This window comes from Antedon mediterranea, chromosome 2 (assembly GCF_964355755.1).
Source record: "Antedon mediterranea chromosome 2, ecAntMedi1.1, whole genome shotgun sequence".
NCBI lineage: Eukaryota > Metazoa > Echinodermata > Crinoidea > Comatulida > Antedonidae > Antedon > Antedon mediterranea.
Genome location: NC_092671.1, coordinates 26,568,055 through 26,591,180, shown reverse-complemented (window position 1 = coordinate 26,591,180; position 23,126 = coordinate 26,568,055). Strand labels below are relative to the sequence as shown.

Sequence of the window (23,126 nt, the reverse complement as noted above, 5' to 3'; positions counted from 1 at the left end):
CACAAAGAAATAAACGGCCCTTCGGTAATTCAGAAAAAAGACAAAAACATATGCGCACTATTTAAGCCTACTTATAAAGATAACTTGGCTAATTAACATTAGATGAATCATTTGGGTTTTGTGTCTGTAGAGTCGCGATGTGTACGTCCGGAAAAAGACAGTCTAGGCTAGTAGAACTATATAATATTGTTGACGTTGAATCAATTTCAATATAATTTTTTTTTAATTTCGAACGGAAACGCTAGCGAGTATTAATTAAATCGTAAAAAACTGCAAACAATACAAAACAAACGTATCTATATTTTTACAAGCTTTATTAAATAACGCAATGTAATATCAAGAAGTACTGATTTGCAGAATACAAATGCTAAAGTACAGTACTAATTTTCTAAATAAAGTATTGATAAACAATTATATATTTATACACACTAAAAAATCTAAAAAGATATATACGCTATAGAAACTATAACACTAAAAAATACATAGCTATACATTAATAACAAATTATACTTTCATAGCAGAAAAATAATTCTATGTAATATTTTTGAAATATACACTAAATTACAAGTATTAATAATGACAATAGCAATAAAAATAATTATTCATATCAAAATGATAGAATTTTTGTTTTAGTATAGCTTGGAAATAATTACTGTTTACGTAATCGTACTTGTTCCCTCTATAAAATTTCTATATCTAGAAAGATTAAACAAAATATGTTGCAGTTGAATGACGTCAAAATGACGTCATTCTTGTTCAGTCATACGTCGAATGACGTCATTCTCGTTCAGTCATACGTTGAATGACGTCATCATCATCATCACCATCATCATCTAAAGTAGTTATTTCATTCAAATTTCAGGAAAATAAGCTCTACATTTGTACAGTTAAATTAAGACGCCATTTCTTTTGTCTACTTATGTTAAACAATAATCAATTGCACTGATGTGTTAAGATGCTGAAGATAATAAAACAGCACTACAATGAAGAAACAAAACGTAACAATTTACATACTACGAACTGTAGTCCAGGATTTCAAAGCTAAAAAACACAAACTCAATGTCGTAAAAAATGTTTATGGAATATGAAACGCACTTTCCTTTCACCCAAATTATGAACAATATTTTTTAAAACAGTGTTGATATTTACAATATTATTTTTCTATTTTGCTAAAGAAAATATCATTATTCAATCTGAGAGCACCAATTTTCTAATATATGGCATTTTTAATTCCACATAAAACAAATGGCAATCATACGAGCTGGAAGACTCAAACATAAGGAATAAAATGCTTTTATAAACTCAGCTACCAAAACTTATAGAACACCTTCAAATGCAATAAGCAAACAATAAAAAGAACAAGACAAAAAATAACAACATTCATTTGCATATATTTAAATCACTAATTTTTTGCAATGCAAATTAACTGCAAATTTGAATGTTTCTTTGGTAGTGTTCTTATTGACTTTTGCAATTTCTGATAGCAGCAAATGTTGTTTTATTTTTTAATTTGTACATTAATTGCAACTAATGGACATTCCGAACAAACCCTTTATAACCATTTTAACATTTATAATTGTCTCTTTCCATAATTAAACGATATAGAAATTTACATTACACAAGTTTGTTACATTTATATTTAAAGGTGTTAGTTACAAATTATTTATATAATAGAAACTCAATTATGTTATTATGTCACTTCATGGATTCTTTAATCCATGGTCACTTGCAGTTGCATGACAACAGAAGAAACAAATAAAGAACTAACAAAAGAGAATAATTATAATTATTAAAAATTACTGTTAAAAGGCACAGTCTGGAATCTAATTAAAATTACTGCATAAGAAAACTTTTAATTGTATCTTTTAAGGCCACCTGGCTAGCCAAAACTAATTAAGGCCACCTAGCCAAGTTAAAAACAACTAGATTTAATTCGTCACTATGACGAATTATAGGTTATATGCATTGATTTAAATAAAGATAATTGATTTTTAAAAGATATATTGATTGATTGATTTTCTCAGAATCTTTAATTATTTATAATATATGATAGGACCTTGCTAACGCGAACACCATAGCCGGTATCACAATCCGATCAAAGATCCATATGCGTATAATGTCATAAACCACATTTGTTGTTACATAATAATAAAGACATAAGTTAATTTTTATCTAGATTTCATTATAAATCATGTGTATAATCTATACACTAAGAAATAAATTTGAACAAACAATACGGATAATAAAAAAAAATCTTATTTCGTTTCCCAAGGTGAGACTCGATCTCGGTACCTTGAGTGCCATAGACACGAGCACAGACCACCGAGCCGTACACAACTGACTAAAAGTTGTAGAAAAATTCCTTCGTGTATTTACTATGCAGTAACCACTTTGATGCAAATAGATTATTACATACCGAAATGAATTATAATTTTTTACTATGATGACATCTTTAAAATGTATACAAATGATGCACTGTCAAACTACATACTTTTAACTTTAATATATGAATTTTTGAAGGAAGAAAGTTAATGTTAAGTTTGTTATTTTGGCCTAAGAAAATGTCATAATTTGTTTGATTGTCGAAATTATTTTTTTTAAATTTAATATGCAATTAATGATGACTTAATCAACTTTTGTTCTCTTTATTTGATAATAAATCATACATATGATACATACACTTCAAGAAAATGAAATAAAAAATAGGTGTTCCCCTGCATTCTGACGATATATATTAATTTTAAAATTTAGCATATTTTCACCATTTTGTTAACTTATACGTGCGTAGCCAGTCACTTTTGACGTGCTCGTATAACGCAATTTCGAGTTGAAACCTGAATCAAATATGATGATATTATTAAAGAAAGATTGTAAAACAGAAATCGGGCAAAAAGAGTGCGCATTAACGTTTAACGCGCAGTGCGCGTGCAAAAATCTGCGCACTCATGGCATTTTTTTAAACGCTTAAAATTGCCTGAAACGTACTCTAATTTCATCGAAAATAAATTTTGACAATTTTGAACATTTTAAGCGCGCGTACGCAAGCGTTATATGCGCTACGCACGTAATTTTATTGCCATATGATGAAATATGACCTGAAATTTATGAGTACCAAATTTTGTTTAATTGTGATTCATGCTTGTGAAGATATGATTACAAACGTGATTTCGTAAAATCGCGCGTAGACCGCGTAATTTTTGATTACGCATCGTGAAAATATAACCACATCGATTCCTGGCCATGAGGAATATACTCTGAAAACTTGACTTAGCTAGATTAAACTGATGCCAAGATAATGCACGGACAAAATAGTGCTAAGGAAAGAATAAATAAATAAATAAATAAATAAATAAAGATTTTGACAGAATCAAGAGGTTATATGCATATCATGCATATAACCTAATTAGGGCTGCTCAGCCAATTTTTTTCTTTTAACAAATATTTTACTTGAGAACATATATACAGCCTTTACATTATTAATGCACATATTCTAAAATTCATAGCCATTTAAATGATGTAGGTCTATGATTTAACCAATTACTGCACATTTACTGTTGATGTAGTTTTTAGTTGTTAAGTATTTCTCCTTTAAGTATGAATACATCCTCCCCTGTATAAAGCTCTGTTCACACAATGTTTGGACCTGTTATGGTTGCCATTGAAATATCTGCCTGTGCTTGGTGTGAACACACTTTAAAACCAGCAATAAACAATGCATTAAGACCAGCTTAATAAGACAAACACTACACAGTACAGTTAACATGTTGTAATAAAACTAAATGAAAATTATCCCAAGCTATATAAAAACTCTAATAATCAGTGTTAAAAAAGACATTACATTTTGTAAAATAATAAATTAAATTGAAAATACAACAAAAATATATAGACAAAATATTTTTTGGCAATTCTTGAAGTACGCTACTGGAAACAAAGCCAATGGAAGTTCTGATTGTTGCAAAGCTATTCATTTACTTGATTTGCCTGATATCTAATTATGCAGCTTGTAGAATATTCAAGTGTTAACACTCTCACATAAGCTTAAGAGGAAAGCATGTTTTTACCAAAGAGTTCACACAGTTTTTCAATTCTTTTTGCAATTCGTTCTGTTGTCTTTCTAACCTTATCAGTAATTCTCTTAACAAGAGGTTTTTCTTCAATAATTCTTTTATAACTACAGTTTGAGTGTGTCTGTCATTTACCACCACCAATACTTATTAATGGCAAGACTACTGAAGAAGCTTCCTCCCCAGTGATGTCATCAACTCAATATCTCCAACACAACAGCAAACATAATGAATAAGCAATTCTATCTCTTGCACATTTTAAAATGTTTTTCCTTTTAAAGTTTTTCCTCTCACACCATATAAATACATTATTAATGCCCCTTGTTTTTGTTATCAGAATGTTATCTTCAAAACAATCCTACATTCTTCTTCAAGTTCTTTTGTTTCCAGGCAGGCAGTTGTGAAAACTCATCTTTTGGCATCTTTAAAATCTCCTCAAACTCTTCATCGGACAAATATACTTCTAACTTGAGTGGATCAACACCTTCTGGTAGAGGGCGTTCTTTCAGCTCAGCGAGTGTGTACCTTGACTTGGTTAACTTTTCTAGAACATCTTTTACAAGAATGGCTTTGTCTCCAGATCTTCCCTCCTGTAACGATAAAAAAAAGAACAGTTAAGATTATTCCCTTCTGTAATAATATACTGGATTTATAAAGCGTCTAATGTTGTGAAACCAATCACTCTGTACATATTTTCCCCCAGTCATTTTTGGATCAAACACGAATGGAAAAATACCCCCATAATGCAGCTAGCTAGTAATCAATGCAGATTAAGATATAAAAAAAGGCTGCTAAAGATTATTTTAACACTTTTACTCTGTGTTTTCTAAAGTTTGATACTGCATACTTTGGCAATCGGCAGAGAATAGTATGGCAGAAGTTAGGCCATGCACCTTCTAGTTTAGTTTGAGCTTTCTAAATTACAATGTTTACAGCCATCATGTGGTGCTCCTCCAGTAACTAGTGTAGACATACATTTTGTAGTATGGTCGCGTCGCATTCATTGACAGAAAGATTCTTACCTCCTTGTTGATTTCTTCGACCTCTAAACTATGCTCCCAATATGGAAATAAGTTAGTAAAAGTTAAAGGCTCTAGTCCGGCATGTATAAGGAATGCTCTTGGTGGATTGCTTGGTCTTTTCTCTGCAAACAAGAGAAGAGAAATATGATAACACATATTAAAATGAATTAAGGCAAAGAATTGGGGCATTGAAGTCTTCAAAATTCTAGCATAGTTTAAATCTAAGCTCTCTTGGCTTTGCAAACAATGATTTTGTGAGGGACATTCACATCTATTACATGCTCACTGTGGTTGGCAGTCAAGTATGGGAAAGGCAGGCATGATCACAATAGATGTAGATGAAAGTTTGTTGTGTTGTAGTTGTGTCTTACATTTTAGCACATTTTAGCAGCATTCCTGGGGAACAAGCTAAGGACTACATTATCCAATATTACCTTTGCAATATTCCATTACTGTTTGCATAGCACATTTTCTATCAATATCCCATCTCATCTTGGCTGATCCAGTTTTCACAATTCCGTCTTCTTCTGTATCCTGCGGCCACCATCCTTGCCAGAGGTAGACTTCATAATGATTGTCCAGTAAAAATTGTGCTGCAAAGTACAAAAACAAAATTAGATTCAATAGATAAAGTTTTGAATAAAAAAATTAAATTGAATACACTTGAAATGTACCGTCATGGCTTACCTGGTTGAGCGACACTGTACAAATCTGATTGCAGAATAGGAAACGGACACGCATTCTGACTTGACCTGGCTGGATTTATGATCTCATTCGCCTTAAATACTCCTGATGTACTTGTTAAATGGAAACAACGTGGAGTAAAATCAAACTCCATCGAATCTGACAAAAAAAGAAATAGAATAGTATTACAATTTGCTAACTTTTGATACATTTTATTCCTCTGTTTAAGAACAATGCAACTCAGTCTGTAGCCATGGTTGCATCAGTTATATGTGGCATAAGCTAACAGTATTTTGCATGCAAATACTAGGCCCACCCAGGTCTTACGCCCGTATTCTTAAACCGGACTTTAGTCGTAGTTCGAGCTAAAACTTAAAAAATGACGTCATTTTAATTCATAAACCGAACTTCAACTAAATCACCGACTAAATCAGGCCAACCTCGACTAAATCGAGACGGATTTTGATCGATTTTTTTAGTCCTGGAGGGGGCAGGCTAAATGGTCGACTAAATGGTTTTTAAACGATGTTTATAAAAAACGTAACCGTCATTGAGTTGTTATATTGGCCAGATATTGAAGAATGAAATATCTATATTTATATTAGCTTAATTAAATATACATTGGTATAAGTTATAATAATGAAAATCATCTTTATTTACAACTGTATACAAATTACATTATTTTCTTCGCGCAAGTCCGACTTGAACTACGTCACGCCATAGCGACAATAAGAGATGCGGCAATTCACCACGCGATGGAATGTTTTGGGGGCCTAGCGCTTTCTTGTCACGCTAGTAAGTGCGTGGTTCGTCGCGATCATACTTTGTTGGAGGCCTAGAAAATATGAAAGTTACCGTACCGCCATGGTTCCTAAATATATTTTGAAAATTTTGTTTGTTGTGAATCAAAAGTACTTCACTGTTAAATTAATACTGATCTTGTTCTAATGATTAACGATTAAAATTATTTTTCATGTATATAGTCCTGATGCGTAAAAAGTTTTGTAAGAAAATGGAAAGTGATATCAATGCGCAAAATTTCGTCTGCTCCTCAAATACTCTCTTGTCATTGGCTAATGTTTAGCCTTTGTTACCCAGACGTGTGCAACTCGACTAAAAGCTCGACTTCGTTAAGTCGAACTGCAAACTTCGACTACTTCGTTTTTTAATCGAATTTGAAGTAATAGCTCGAACTACGACTTTTTCAAGTCGAACTTTGAACTATGACTAAAGTCCGGTTTAAGAATACGGGCGTTAATGTTTACCTCCATTCGAACACAATCGCATAAAGTTTGTGTTTAGTGTAAACAAAACTCAAGATCCTTTACATATAGTAATATAAACTATTTCATAAAATGGAACCAAATCTGTAGATATAAACACATACCTCCTATTGCACTATCATATGACTTTATGTCCATCTTTAATATATTTTTGAAAGTTTTAAGTTCTTTTCCTTCTTCCATTTCTTGAATGCTAACTTTGCACTGTGGATTTAACCCTGCTTCAAAAGGTAAACTGAAAGAAATAGAATTACTAAGAATTAACAAAAAAGAAAAGACAAAGGAAAATATTAAATAAACCCATTGGAAATATAAATGTGGCAAATGTCCTGAAAATGTTACTTTATTACTCAACCTCCCTTTATGATATTGTAAATGCAAATAAGAGTGATAGTAAACCAACGCTTATAATGAGGTAGGCTCATTACTTCTACATACCCCAAAATACAAGAGATACACATACTAACACAACATATGTATAACATCATTTATACATTTTATCAATAATACAGTATGTTATTATTCTACAATATGCTGTTTATAAAGAAACAATATTATTATTAGCAGATTGATTGATTTGATGCGAGGAATCACAATACATTGATGTACTTACTTTTCTTTCATTTTATTTGCACATTTCCTTGCATTTTGCCGTGTTATTGCAGACGATTTGACTCCATGCCATACATATACCTCTGCCTCGTCTTGTTTGATTTTCTCAAGATTCAAAAGAACAAACGAAGAACGAGAGCGTAGAGAATGAGGTACACATGGTAATTCAAGTAACCACCCTTCATTTTCCTCTTCTGCCCGTGCCATATATAATCGATATGATCCTGAATAAAAACAAAGATAGATATGTTGGGTGTGGTCAGTTATTTCAGCTTTCTATAAGGCAATGCATCACATAATTTTGGAGTACAACATAAACTAAATGATTATGTATACGATCCTCTATTGTCAGAGTAGTAAAAACAAGGGGTAATGTTTTAACACTACAGCTAACCGATATTCATGTTTTTGTTGTGTCCCGAATGTATTCCCATAACAGGTGTTCTTGTATTGTTACATGGAAATGGAATTATCATGGCCTCTATTTTTTATTAGCATACAGGATGGAACTAAAGTATGTAAATATCTTTAAAATCTTACATACCTTGCGTGTTTGTTTCCTCCTCTTCTCGTTTTCCCATATGGATTATTAACGAGCTTTGGAAAAGATTAAGGAAAGCAGCGTGTTCCTTTCCCTGCGTCACACGGATCTGAGGTCCACGTTCATCATCAAGTTCCACTGTCATAAGCGCTGAAGCTCCTTGTTCATTGATAGTACTTCGTGACCCTTGCCAGAAAAAATATGCGCATTTCTCTTTACCATGTCCTATACCTCTGGTTGATACGTTACCCTTTAGATCACGCATTCCTGGAAGAGTTAATTTTAATGTATATTTTTGTTTTTATGCAAAAGATATAATCAACAAAAGAAGCATGTTTTTTCTAAATTTACCTGTACTTTCTATTCTGTACTGCCATCGGACTACGTATGTGTCGCCCTCATGTAACTGGCCAAAACATTCTTTTGGCATAATACTTCTTTCAAATTCCATGATGTGCCATGTTGCAACTGATATCGTTACTACTTCATTGCCACGGGACTGGAACTTGTCGAAATAACCTTAATGAAATAATAGGTACATTAATAATAAAACTTACTTTATAAGCAATAGGTTGTAAATTTACAAATAATAATAATAACAATAATCTTTTATTGTTTCAATCTGAATCACAATGTATTTTTTTTTTTTGGTTATTCCTTTACATTTTAGTGTACCACAGTACTACAAACAAAAATGTCTTTCTAATTTCTCTGCCCTTAGTAAGCAGTTTTAACTTGATTTATAAAAGTTCCATATTTTTTTTATCTCATTTACCCTTTTAATCCAATAATTTACATAAAAAGAACATCTCTAATTTACAGCTTATAATTCCATGTCTTAGTATAATTTCACCTGTTAAGTTTGGCAATATGGTAAAAAAAACTTTGGTAAATTCCATTGTTAAAGCAATCTGAGGTCTCTTTCTACACAATCAAACTTTATGTGAAAAAACGTGCCGATATATGATGTCATATCACTACCATATTTGAGCACATCACACTTTTTTTTGTCAAACTAGTTTGATAGTGTAGCTTAAGGATAATCCCACAAAAAATTGTACCCTGACCTCTGGAACTATACTCTGAATTATGCTGTGTTAATTATTGTGTTATACATTTACCTGCAATGTCTGCTTTTGCTGGTTCCAAACTGGCCGTACCTTAAATATTACACAACAAAGAAGATATCGCACACATTAGTTAGGTATTAAAAAGCTCTTGTAAAAAGTGTATGGCTATAAACCACCATAGCAACTAGAACTATATTTATTAAAAAAATATTATATAATATATATATATCTCACACACATTATTATATTTTTTGAGGAAATCACATTTTCTTTTTAGTCTATAAATGCATGCCTGTAACATTTGCTTAATTAGACATGATAAACCAAAGTTCAAATATTAGGATTACTTATTAATTGTAACACATATGCTTGTAAATGCTGCACAATGCATGGACTTTAATGAACCAATCGGAGTATTTTAGTTGAAGTGAATAATATTTAAATAATTTTCTGATACTCATTTAGACAGGAGAATGTTTGAATGTCAAATGCTTCCCTCAGTCTAAGTGTGAATGATGATTTTTAGGGTCTCTGGGTCCCTCAAAGATTAGGGTTTTGATAATTTCGACACAAAATCCAAACAACAACAATAACACATGGTAGTAAAATAAAAACAAATCAACATGCAAACTGTTTGCTTTCTGTAATCAAATGATAATTGAAACCTTACCAGTTCCTCGCCCTAAATTGGTACCCTCTAGAATAAGGTAACCCTTATCTAGTGAAGGTGCCAACATCTTCTTAGCATCCCAGGCTACCAACTCAGCCATTGGTTCTTTCTGTAAAATTAAAAACGTTCATATTTGTCATAATGTTATGATGAAGAAACACTTTTATGCGATGTGATGTTCTATGCGGCATGGAATTTGATTTACATGGTTGAGTACAGTACTAAATTCTCAGATGTAAAAAGACCCATTGTTGTTATGACATATTTTGTGGAAATGTGTCGGCTCATGCATTATTACAGATGAAATCGCCCAACCACCACTCTGATCGTGACATTTTTGATTACAGGTCAGCAAATTTTACCTAACCAGAATGTCAAGGATCCTATAATTTACATACGGTTACATATTTCATTCCTTACCTTTTGCGAATCATCTTGTGATTTCACTCTAATAATTCGCGAATCATTTGGCCAATCATCAAATTTACATTGGAATAAAATCGTCTCCATTCTTTCGTTAATCTGAAATTAAAAATACAATAATGCTGTCACTCTGATTTTATTATATGGCCAATCAATCAAGCAATCATGAAATTCATTGGCTTTAAAGTGGATATGTAATGTATATTTTTATATATTTTAAGTTATTAAAGACACCTTCCCTACAATTTGTGACATTTTGTAAAAATAATACAAATATATATTACTTTAAAAACATAAAGCCAGGTCATTCCTTGTCTTAAATGTACGTTTTATGGTAAATTATGATAAAAAGTAATAAACAATGCACTACCTAAGTAGCTCGCGGCGACTGACCGCTCGTGGACGGTCTAGGCCTAGTTACCTAGCTGGTAAACATCGGTAACGTACGAACATCGTACACTAGCTATATACCTAGCCTGACGTTGTATAGTTGCTGCATTAATTCTCTTTCTATTTTTGCCAGACTCCGTTTGTACAAATTGGGGAAAACCCGGTATTTTCGCTGAAAAGTTAGGAGTGTCTTCCATTTGTTTTGGCCTCACGATTGATCGAAAAGTGGGTGAATTACGGAAGAAAAACAGAAATATTAATCCGCGCGCAATTCATTTTAGGATTTATAGCGGGCCTCTATAATTATTAGAATCGACTTATTTTTCACATTTTTAACCATTTACTGCAATAGGACCATATAGTATTATTTTTACATTAAATATAGTTTGTGATCTTTAAATAGATCTAAAAGACGTAGGGAAGGTGTCTTTAATTAGTGGACAGTATATCCAAAAAGGCTGTATTTACCTTAGCAAACAATGCCCAATCTGGTCGACTTTTACCCTTCTTTGACTTCTCCGGATTGGATGGAAAGATTGGATTGATGTCATAATCAGAGTAATCATAACCTTGATCCCATATTAACTGACAAAGTTTTAAACCTAGTTTACGATCTGCAACTGACGTGCTCCTTCCTTGCCATAAATAAAGTTCACTTCCAAAGTCAAAGACAAGAATCTGGAGAAAAAAAGTGTGTCATTTTTCATATTATTATTAAATTAATTATTAATATTTGCATCAGGAAAAGAGAAACATTTATATTGCTACCATATTTGACGGAGTAGAGTCCCTGGGGCAGGGTACAACTCCACTTATATGTATAGAGCATCATTCTTGTGTATAGGTTTGTCTTGGTGATTATTTAATGGGGGAAGCAGCCCTATTAGCCACTGGCCTTTATGACTATGCAGCCTCTCCAAGATACTTGTCTCCAAATCCATAAAAATAAAAGTTTGGCAAACATTATTTTGTCAATTTAAGGTTTGGGTTACAATGCCTACTATTCAAATATAAGTGTTTATATTATGAAACACGAGTGTCACTGCCACACACATATTAACGCAGTGTATAAAATACATATTTAGTGTTTATTTTTTAACAACAGTAATGCGAGACATACAAATGATAACATCGGTGTACCCGTTGCTTAGTAGTCTAAAGGAATGCTAGACCTGTGATCTTGATATTGTGGGTTTAAACTCACAACTAGTACAAATTGTTTGAAAGCAAAAAATATTCTATACTCACTTCATTACTGTTAAACATCTCGTATTTTGGAATCTGTTCCCAGTATATTTTATAAGGTTCTAACTTCTCATCTTTAAGGCGATATATCATGTTGGTCTCATTGATGTATATCTCTCGTATTTCATCTTCCTCTGCCCCTCTTACATCTAAACAAAATAAGATATAACAAAATTATTATAAATCTTTTTTGTGACACGTCTTTATGCAGTTATATTCTAGAGGATGGAAGCATTCGGAAACTGTATAACATGGAAGCTCATAGTTTACTACAGCTGAAAAATGGCTATTTGAAAAACAAGGGCTTTGTAAGTGCATATCCCAAAGCACCTCTGGGAAAAGAGAGTCTATGAAAACATTTTCTGATAAATATTGAGATGCATGTAGACGTTAAATATCATGAGATAACTGGCGTTTTTTGTAAGAAATATTTAGATGCACACTACTTAGCCAGTCTCCGAACTGTCATAAGCCTTGTGTTTCACAAAATAAAAAAAAAACATGGACCCAATCCTAAGGATGGATTAAGGTAATGCATGGCACACAACATGTAATGAACCAATGAAATGCCAGGGACCTACAATAGGCGTGAATAAATAATAATAATAATAATAATAGTAAACATACCTTGGTAACATTCTTCTCCACCAAGTAGCTTGAAGAACTCCTTAACAGGCCTTCCAAATTTGGTCTTCTTTTCTTGAATTAAATGTACTTCCGTAGCCTTGCAGCCTAGATCCTTCTTGGTCAATGTGTATTGTGCAAACTCTGCGGCCTGTAAATAAAACCCCACATCACTTTACAGTAAATTTAAAATGGACAAATTTCCATTCTCATTACAGAATTTGATCAAAATTGACTATATGAAACCATAGAAAGGAAAGAGTTGGGTTGGAAATGTTGGAACTATGCCAAACAAGTTTCCAGAAGCAGAGGGAGCTGGAAGAGTTCACCGCAACCTTATGGGCCACATGGCCCGAAGATGATGGGATATTACACCATAGGACAATGATATGCACAATTAGTATAAATGAAAATGTGATTCTTTCAATCTGATCACTTTTTGACAGAGGTCTTTAACAACCCTGTAGCCTGCACAGGGAAGTGTTCCCTTTTTAAAAAAAAATCACCACACCACTTGAATTCTTTTGGCTATAATAAGGTAAAATACTGTACCTTTGATTTTTCTAGAATATTAGCATATTCTCCTTGCCAACAGTAAATGTCTTTTGGCGTTACAAGTACAAAACAGTCTCCACTGTTGAGAGATTTGGCGACTGGTTCAACAAGCCTAGCTTGCACTGATTTCCTCCCTGAAGTAAATGAGTTATAGGTATAATAAATACCATAGTCATATATATGTGTGGATAGAAAGAGATTATCTAAATGTAATAAGCAATTAATTACATATAGATAGAAACTAAAAGGTAACTAGTTCATTGTAAATGACTTGGCTGCTTATGATAGGATGAGAGAAAATGATTCATTTTTGGTCATTTGATATGATGAGATAGTATGATTAAGTAATCACATTAAAACCTATGAAACCTTTACCTTTTTTCTTCCATAAAGAGAATCACAAGGTTCAGGACAAAATACATTGCGTAGATTAATTAAAAGTGACAAGCGAGAATCCCTCCAAAAAAATATCCCTATGGTTATAAGGCAGTATTCATATACTTATTTTGTTATTTGTTTTGTTATCAGGAATTATTATATAGGGAGCGCACAGTCAAATTTAACGTGACATTTAATTGACATATTTAACAAACAATGCTCGATAAAATAATTTGTTTTCTTTTCAGGTAACTTTTTTTTAAATCCAATTTTTTGTCAAAATGAACAACTATTATGCAACATTAAAATGGCATATTCAACAAACATTGCTGGATATAATATATTTTGTACAATATCATTGTCATTTGATTACTTATTGTGCAAGGTAAAGATGTGTCATACATTAAGCTAGAGGCAGGCTAAAGTACAATAGAAGCCAGACACACTCACATTAATGTGATCGATGGCTTTAAAACGTATCTTTGATTGTATCCATTAGGCAATGCAAATTATAATTACCTTTTGTTTTTAATGATTAATTAATGGATCTAATTATTCATTTCTAACAGACAAATTATCATTAATTTAATACACCGACAGAGACAATACATACGATTTCAAAATGCTTAATTTTTATCTCTTTACTCTAATTTCACGTTCTGAGCTCAAATTAGCTAATAGATTTTCAGTTTAGTCTAGCAAAGTATGTCACTTATATCTCATTGCAATGACTTGTTTGTAATGTTTGTATTGCACGTTGAATTTAACCAATCTTAATTTCATTTTATCATGTTTTTTAAATGACAATATATATTATGTATTGTATCATACTAGGCCGAGTTTGGTTGTTCATTTCGCCAGTTAGATTTTGTAGAACTAGTAAATTTATAGCCCTGACACTTACCTTTGATTTGCATCAACATCAGGTCCTTATATGGAAGCATAGACCCCTCTACTACTCTGGCTTCTCCTGGTTTTCGTAAACTCACTCTCTTCAAATCCATACGACTTGTAAAATATGCTAATGAATACCCAGTAAAATCTGTTTGTTTACCACCTACTGAAAAAAAAAATTATGTTATATTCTCAAAAAAAAATTTGTGTCTCTCAGGAATACTGATTTCTTGCATTAAAATAACTTATACAGCATTACTTTTGCATGACAAACATGTAAACATAGGTCAAGTCAAAGGTCAGTTGAATTAACTGTAGTACTTACTATTTTTCTGTGATTGTGTTTTAGTTTGAATTTGCACAACTTCTTTTCTCTCCTCGGTGTACTCTGATCGAACATCTTCACGATTCTTCAATGCCTTTACTGGATTCACAGACCCTCGTACCCTTCGCTGAGGCCTCAACGTTCTTTTATGACTTGATACTACTGAATCTAACCTGAAAAATAATTAAAAAAAATATTAATTAAAAGTGAGGATAAAATAATATACTAAAGTGTACAGGTATTACTGTTAGCTTGTAATTATTAACTAATTAAATGTACATTTGGTGTTAATATTTGATTGATCTGATTTTAGCAAAAGTACTGTACATTTTTTCTACTAAACTGTTACCAACACATTAAAGGCATTATTTTGAATAACTATCCAGTGGTTAAATTACTTATTTTTCATTTTAAAAATAATGTAATGAATGTGTTCTTTCATAAATCCATTAGAACATAACAGTAATATCATTTCAGTTATTGCATACAATATATTTAATGTATACAAGTAAACCAAGTCAACATATAAATATTATGCGATACATAATAGTGTATCTAATCCTATGGGAGCTATATAAATGTTAATGATGCATAAGAAAATAAAGACTTTTACACATCACACATCATACTAATGTTTCCTATAAAGCTAATGTGATTACTAATGTTTAGGTACTCCATTATTTTTCATCATGTATGAAAAACGTATGTTGTGGGGACAGGATAAGTCATGTCAAGACATCTAATAAATGTACTGTAGTAGTAAGCTTAAAATGTAAAATATTCTTTTTGAGAAATTGTATTTATGTCAACAATAGAGTATCACGGTGTGACGTCACAACGATAGTGGGCGCTGCATGGTTGCTAGCCAAGCAAAAAATGCGTTCAACGCTACTATGTTGATAAACAGTAAAGATCTGTATTTCTATCAAATTATATATCTTAGCTTGATTTTTTTTAACTTAAACTGTAGTTGAAGAATAAATAGATTATTAAAAACAAATATTTAGTGATCTTTTGAAATTTTAGTTTGTTTTTATTGAAAATTATTAAGTTTTAAAATGACTACTTTAATAAGCCTATTCCAAACCATTCAGACAGGCTGAACGCATTTTTGATTGCGCTAGCAACCATGCAGCGCCACCTACCGTCGTGACTCTATAGCGATAAACAATACAAGAAAACTCTTCTTTGCAGCCTAGGTTGAATTGCGCATTGTTACTTAAATTATTATTGGCGCACTTGATAGACACATTTCAAATAGTGTAATACAATACATTTACAGATATTGATTATGTAATTTAATAAACTACAATTTACATAAAGCTTAGCAATATCTAATATCAAATCCATCCAAATATATAACAGATATTACAAGTGACAACATTTTGTAAATTTAGCTATGCTTATCCTACATGAATTAGTGGCGAGAGTAGGACTTAGTATAGAACTATGTCAAAGGTCATCTGTGGATTATATACAGTGAAAGTAATTTAATTCGGTTGAATTTCTGCATAGTTTGAAAGATAGAAAATCTAAAGGAAAGCAATAGATAATTGTTAGTACATCACTGGGTGGGTTGTAGTTTCTTTTTGCCTGTTAATTTTATATTATATAGTACATTTAATATTACTTTTAAGTTAATGGAAAAACATAATAAATATGTCACTATATTCAATATTTAAATTCTTCATCCTACCATGTGAAAACAGTTTGACAGTGGGATTTTGATTCATATTATTCCCTACATAAATGAGTTAATCATTAGTAATGTAAATTAGTTAATCATTAGTAATGTAAATTAGTTAATCATTAGTAATGTAAATGAGTTAATCATTAGTAATGTAAATGTTTCTTTGACAAACTGTTATCAACGCAGGTGTTTATTTAATAGAGAAACTTTTGAAGTCATGTGTAACCTTACAGAAAAAAGTGTTCAAACTGTTTGCCCTACCATGTTTAACACTGGCATTCAATGGTATGTTCAAAACCAGTTTGATAACGTATTGATCTCAGCATGGTATGGTAGAAAGCAATATATAGATTCAATATAACAATATGTGTATGTGTGTGTAACTGTAATTGTTACGTTAGGAAAGAATACAGTTATAATTGGATGAATCATACATGTTGTTTAACTTAGAATTTTTAAAATAGAAACTGTCTCAGTGACCTTGACTAAGAAGAGGATGCCACGAGGCAGACTCTATTTAGATTATCATATTAAGGTATAATAATCTTTTGCTGTATAGGCAAATATTTATGCACACAGCAATTAAATGAGATTAAATAGTAGAATAAAATTGTCTGTCTGTGTCAGTTTTTCCATTATGTTGTGAATTTATTTATTCCTATTGTCTTGTGTTTTTCTTTTAGTATCTATTTTACTAATTATATTTGATTGTGATTATATCTGTATAATAAATTTATAATAATTTTAAATTCAGTCACAAAGATCATTTTTGGGTTGTTTTTTAGTTAAGTTGTTTGTTATTGTTTAAGCAATTGAAAACATGTGAGGTTTTGTCTTTTAAATAAACAAGATCACTGATGGGGGACAAAGGTTTCTATCCTCTCAACCTATCCTAATCAATCAAGGAATATTGTGCTATCCAGATCATGTGTTCACATGCAGACTGTGATCACGTTCTCGATTACAGTTATAATAGTGTGAACCAGTCCTTAAGCTCTGTCTACACTATCAAACTAGCTTGACCAAAAAAGTGTTATGTGCCAAAATATGGTAGTGACATGACATCATTGTGTCCATATAATATGGGCACATTTCAGTTTAAATCATTTAATCATCAAATCATTTAAAATGTGCAATATAGCATTATATCTAGTACATACCTTGGTCCACTCTTTTCTGTTAATAAATCAAAGTCTGAAATGGTAATCTCTTGTGAGAGACTCGTGACCTGTTCAACTTTTTTTGTAGAAGACACAGTGGTCACTGTTTTGGAACTGCTCTGAAAGAACTCTTCAAATTTGTCGTCACCAGGAACGAGGACGGAGATATTCTTCTTTATAAGGCGCACTTCTGGCTCGGATTCTGATGATTCAGTGGTGGTTGGCGTGGAGGATGAACTGCTTGAAACTTTAACTGTAAATTGAATATACTAAATGCTTTTTATGCAAAATTGTGAATTTTCAAGAGCATCATTCTTGGCTCATAAGATCTTCAAACAAAATTTTAAATTATTTCTTCTTTATACTGAAAGGGCCACATTTAGGACTTAACCTAAGGTGTACACAAGCTATTTATGTATACGGGATAGCTTATGTCCCATCTGGGATAAGGCAATGAATTTAAATATCTTGACTACAAATACAAGTAATATGGCACAGTATGGCTGATATATCTCTTATCTTGGCTCATAAGATCTTCAAACAAAATTTTAAATTATTTCTTCTTTATACTGAAAGGGCCACATTTAGGACTTAACCTAAGGTGTACACAAGCTATTTATGTATACGGGATAGCTTATGTCCCATCTGGGATAAGGCAATGAATTTAAATATCTTGACTACAAATACAAGTAATATGGCACAGTATGGCTGATATCTCTTACACCAAAGTTTTATTTCTTTGTATAAGTAATTTTACTTTTGATCAATATTGGCAACAATTCATAGACAGGAAATATGTATTGTTTTTTTGAATATTAGCATTATTTATTAGATTACCATAATGAATAAACACTATAGTCACCATACAACACTGACTGGATGAATGGCACTATTTATGCCATTAGAGTATTAATCTGATTAATTAATAGAACAATAAAACAATCTATAAACCTTACATTTTGTTGGTAGTAAGAATGATTTTCCATTTATCTGGTTTTTCTTTGTTTCATTTTCTTTCTCTTCATTTTTTTCTTTCTTTTGGCTAATAGCTGAAAATAAGAGAACATACTAATTAGTATAATTGCCTTCTTAAGCAACAGGAAATTAAGATTATAGAATAATGGAAATTTGTGCATATTTTGAATATATATAATAATGTATTCAAAGGGGCCCACATAATAGGAATTCTGTCTACTATAGGCCTATACATTTATATAATAAAAATAATGCGTTGAGGGAAGCCTATACAATATCGACGAGGTAAAGTCAGAAGATATAGTACAATTTACACTAATAATTTGAACCTCATAAAACTCCAGTGAATATAGTCACATTCCAACAGCCATTGTTAACTTACATAGTAGCTGCACTTGCTAGCTATTAGGGATTTTTCAATTTGCGACGATCGAGTTATGTTAATTTATTGTGTGCGTGTGGGGATATCAGGCCTCGAATTTGGGGATTTTAGGGGCAAGGCCATTTGGCCTCCGGTTTTCATTGATTTTAGGGGCACCAAGGCCAAATGGGAGGGCACCAAGGCCATTTGTTTTAAATCAAAGGGGCACCAAGGCCAAAATCAAAAAATATTTTAATAACTAGGCCAAAATTTAAAAATAGCTTGTTTCCGGTTGAGGGTGGAATTTTTTTCCAAAAAAAAAAAAAAATTCTACCCGCAAAATGTTTTGAAGATTTCCCCCTATTCATCAGATCGCGGAGTAGTAGTAGGACTGTCTACAATACATCTTTTTGTATTTCATATAAATATTACGTGTATTTACGATCCATATAAATAATAAATAGGTACGATGTTCAGCGTTTATAGTTTACCGTCCTGTGTTGAATGTTTCGTTTAGTTTCAAATAATGCGATAAAAAGGCATGTGAAGCCAACCAAGTAAGGCCCGGAACAGGTATAAAAACCCTTAATAACAGCAAGCTACTCAGCCTTACTTAGCTAGCAGCCGACGGAGAAAACATGATACAAAAACAATTTGTTTGTAGGCCTTACCTACAACTATTCATACACAGAGTGTTAACCACGGTAAAAATCAAGCCAATGACATTATGTAGTAGAATATAAATTATAGTTATTTTCCGAGTTTCGATTTCTGAAGCATTTTTGTTAGTATAACCCATATGTATAAGAATTCAAAACACGGACGGACACCGACCCCTTTCTCTCTCTCTCTGTTCAGCCTTCGGCACGTGTATTCTGGACTATACCATTTCCTTGAATTCGGTAAAAACGCGTTTGGTAATTTAGTGTACGACGTTGTTAAACAAGATTTTTCGATGATCTGTCTGCTGGATTGAGGTGGGTGCGATAAAATATAAATATGATATACTTCCAACGATCTTCGGTTTGAGGTGCAGGTTTAACTTTGGTGCTAAAGGTAAACACCCCTAATTTTACACGTATAATGGACTACACCATGCAGGAACGCACATGGTATTTTCTTCTCAGAGGGTGCGTGTACGTCAAAAGGAATTGTTTTTCCAACGATCCGATCCTTCGCGCGTACTCTCACACACGACATTGTGAGTTAGTGTGTGAAATTTCTTATCAGAGGGTGCGTGTGCGTCAAATAGAATTGTTTTCCCAATGCATTGAATTGCGTGTGTTCGACCGGATCGGCGGCGGGAGGATAGGCTAGGCTAGCTAGGAGTGCATGTAATTTTTTTTATCGAAGGCGGCTAGCTCGATTATTGTGCGACTTTAATACTTTCAGTAACCTCCGATCGAGGAACGTTTTTAGCTTGATTATTAAAGTTTACACCCCTGTATTTTAATGTACTATCTATACCATGATTTACCACGCACGGCGGCCGGGATGATATTGTTTTGGTTACCCTATTGCAATGTTCGATGTTTTGTTTACTGTTTGTGTGTACAGTATTAATAAATGCGTTTAGGGAAATCCCCTTGCAACGAAGACAGGCGATAGTTTTGCGTCTCGTCCGAGTCGTGTAAACAAATCTTCTTGACATTATTTTCTATCTAATTCAGTGGTTTTTATTGTGGTAAAACTCGGGAAGGGCACTCGCGGCCAACGCAAAAAAAAGGGCAGGCCAGTAGTGGCCGTGGGTGCTATTTATTTTCGAGGGCATTGAGGCCAACTGGGAGGGCACCGACGGCACTGGCCGCGGTAAAATTCGAGGCCTGGGATATTGGGATATGTTCCTCACTTCCAACCTCAAAACAATTTTGATGAGTGTAGGTCCAGACGATGACCATTTACACAATGATTGAGCTGACCTAGTTAGGTCGTTGATTGTCACAAATCTAAAGGTCCATATTAACCAACCACGAACCATACATGTTACTAAAATACTCACTTCTGAAAGACCCAGGCCTTTTTCTATTTACTATAGACAATTTCTCTTCAGATGAAACAGAATCTGACGATTTTCCTGCTTTTTCTAATTTTCCCTGTATGGTAAATTGCTCAATATCTTTCTTCTGAACCTTTGACTTCCAGTGATTCTCCCCAGACTGCTGAAGTGCTTGTAAACGCTCTGCAATACCCATCTTACTTGACGGCTTATCAACAACCTACAAATTAATAAATAATGATGAATATAATGAGTCTAAATTGTACCATAGATGGTGTAAAACCATTTTATTTACTTTATATTTAGTCCGATACTTCTTATTATATTTATTTTTGTTATGTATAGAATTTTCTCCCTATATGGATATTTATCTGAATTAAAGAATGAATGATAATAAACACACCAGTTGGGCACTAAGTTAGAGAGCAGTGGTCGTGAATTCCATGGACTTTATTTATATTTTGAAATTAAAACTAATTATTGAATGAACTCCAATACATTTTTATTAATGGCAATGGTCTTTATTATTAGCCATTGGGTAACCATTTTGAAAAAGATTGTTCATAACATAAATGTTGACCATATTCTTTGTGATTATAGGTTTGTAAACCCCCTGTCCTGTACTATAAGTAATGTCTAGGTACAAGACAAACCATAATACAACCATGAAGACAACAATAATACCATGAACAAATGATCAAACTAAATGGACTGGGCAAGGCCTGACAGTATTATCACCTTCCAGAAGTGATGGTGTATTAAAGTGATGGACTAGAGGGAGGATGTAGACAAAATTGAGAAAATATGAATATTTAATTTGATTATCTTACATTACTTACCTCTCCATTGCTTTTAACTGATGCACTATTTTCAAGTGGAGATAATCGATCATTGACGGTAGATTTTGGTACATCATCATATTTATTTAATCGTTTCTTCCAGCCTTCTTGTCCATTTCTTTTTAAATTTTGCAACCTAAACAAACCACAGAATAATGTTAGTTATATTATTTATAATTTTCTTTCTATGTAGTGTATCCCAATTTCCCTATATCATCTGGTTTTATATTAGTCACAAACAAACAAACAAACACCCATATTAACTGAACAAGGGGAAATATATGTTTTACACTACAGCCATTCAACCCATAGTAAAGGGATACTATGTTGGGTCCCTTTTTAATAGGCAGTCTGCTATAGAAGCAACAGTAGTTGCAAATTTTATTGGACAAATGATTTTTTTCCGTCATAAAATTTTACACACATATTTGAAATAGTAATATTGAGAATACAATGTGTAGACCAAAGGAAATTATTAACATTTACCAAAAGGAAAAGGATTTTTTTTTTAAATACAAAAATCCATAAAATTGACTATTATCATTTATAAGTATTTCAATGAGAACAGGAAATAAAACATCCAGGTAAGTATTCAAGGGAAGCAAAAAAAGTCAAAAAGGAAGTAAATTAAAAATTAAAAAAACTGGAATTAGGTTTGGTTTTATACGATTTATGTTCCAAACTTTTCCGAATTTTAAGTAGTTTTTAAAACTCATTATCTTCAAATCAAATCATTCTCAAGGCTATATGTATTTTTGTCAACAGTAAAAATATTCATTAGAAATATAAATACTGTAATAGCTTTGAAATTAAAAGATGATTTGCTTTCCAAACATGCAGCAAACTACTGGTACACTCCAGTGCCTAAGTAGTCTGATATTTATTCTAAAATATATATTATTCATTTTAAGATTAATGTTTTATTATTCATTTTTGGTGGACTTTGCCCACTTATTTATTTCTTAATTTTCATAACTGTACATTACCCCAAATTGTTTAGTAAATTTATTTATATTTCTTTCTTGCTCTTGTGTGCTTTTAGATGTAAATAAATGTCATTGAGTTTATTTAAAGCCTAGATGTGCAAGGAGCAGTTACGATGTTGGAAAACTCCTACTTGGGACACTCCTATTCAGAGGAAACTCCTATTAAGGTGACATTTCACATTAAACAAGGGGCACTAATAATAATTAAACACTATTCAGGAGATACTTTGTTGGGTCCTGTGGTGTCCCCTTAATAGGGGTTCTACTTAAACATCTTAAGTTCAATGAACTACCTATAAATTAGCCCACTTTAAGGATCATAATTTAAAATAAAGCATT

General features: G+C 32.3%; 1 protein-coding gene across 5 annotated transcripts in view; it reads right to left on the bottom strand.

Moving 5' to 3' along the window:
- Positions 1-3,123: 3,123 nt before the first annotated feature.
- Positions 3,124-23,126, bottom strand: part of LOC140040802 (uncharacterized) — a 190,795-nt gene continuing 170,792 nt past the window's right edge. For 3 of the 5 annotated variants that reach the window (XM_072087015.1, XM_072087016.1, XM_072087017.1), the window contains exons 15-35: positions 21,793-21,937; positions 20,966-21,182; positions 18,587-18,679; positions 17,631-17,883; positions 14,781-14,953; positions 14,466-14,621; positions 13,181-13,317; positions 12,632-12,779; positions 12,008-12,153; positions 11,228-11,437; positions 10,367-10,468; positions 9,947-10,055; positions 9,328-9,366; positions 8,558-8,725; positions 8,210-8,473; positions 7,667-7,889; positions 7,158-7,288; positions 5,774-5,929; positions 5,521-5,679; positions 5,087-5,208; positions 3,127-4,654 (exon numbers count right to left, since the gene is read on the bottom strand). In XM_072087015.1, the coding sequence (XP_071943116.1) occupies positions 4,412-4,654; positions 5,087-5,208; positions 5,521-5,679; positions 5,774-5,929; positions 7,158-7,288; positions 7,667-7,889; positions 8,210-8,473; positions 8,558-8,725; positions 9,328-9,366; positions 9,947-10,055; positions 10,367-10,468; positions 11,228-11,437; positions 12,008-12,153; positions 12,632-12,779; positions 13,181-13,317; positions 14,466-14,621; positions 14,781-14,953; positions 17,631-17,883; positions 18,587-18,679; positions 20,966-21,182; positions 21,793-21,937 (3,394 nt within the window). In that variant the 3' untranslated portion in view covers positions 3,127-4,411. Of the gene's footprint in view, positions 4,655-5,086; positions 5,209-5,520; positions 5,680-5,773; positions 5,930-7,157; positions 7,289-7,666; positions 7,890-8,209; positions 8,474-8,557; positions 8,726-9,327; positions 9,367-9,946; positions 10,056-10,366; positions 10,469-11,227; positions 11,438-12,007; positions 12,154-12,631; positions 12,780-13,180; positions 13,318-14,465; positions 14,622-14,780; positions 14,954-17,630; positions 17,884-18,586; positions 18,680-20,965; positions 21,183-21,792; positions 21,938-23,126 lie in introns of all 5 variants that reach the window. The other 2 variants (XM_072087013.1, XM_072087014.1) reach the window with 2 other exon arrangements.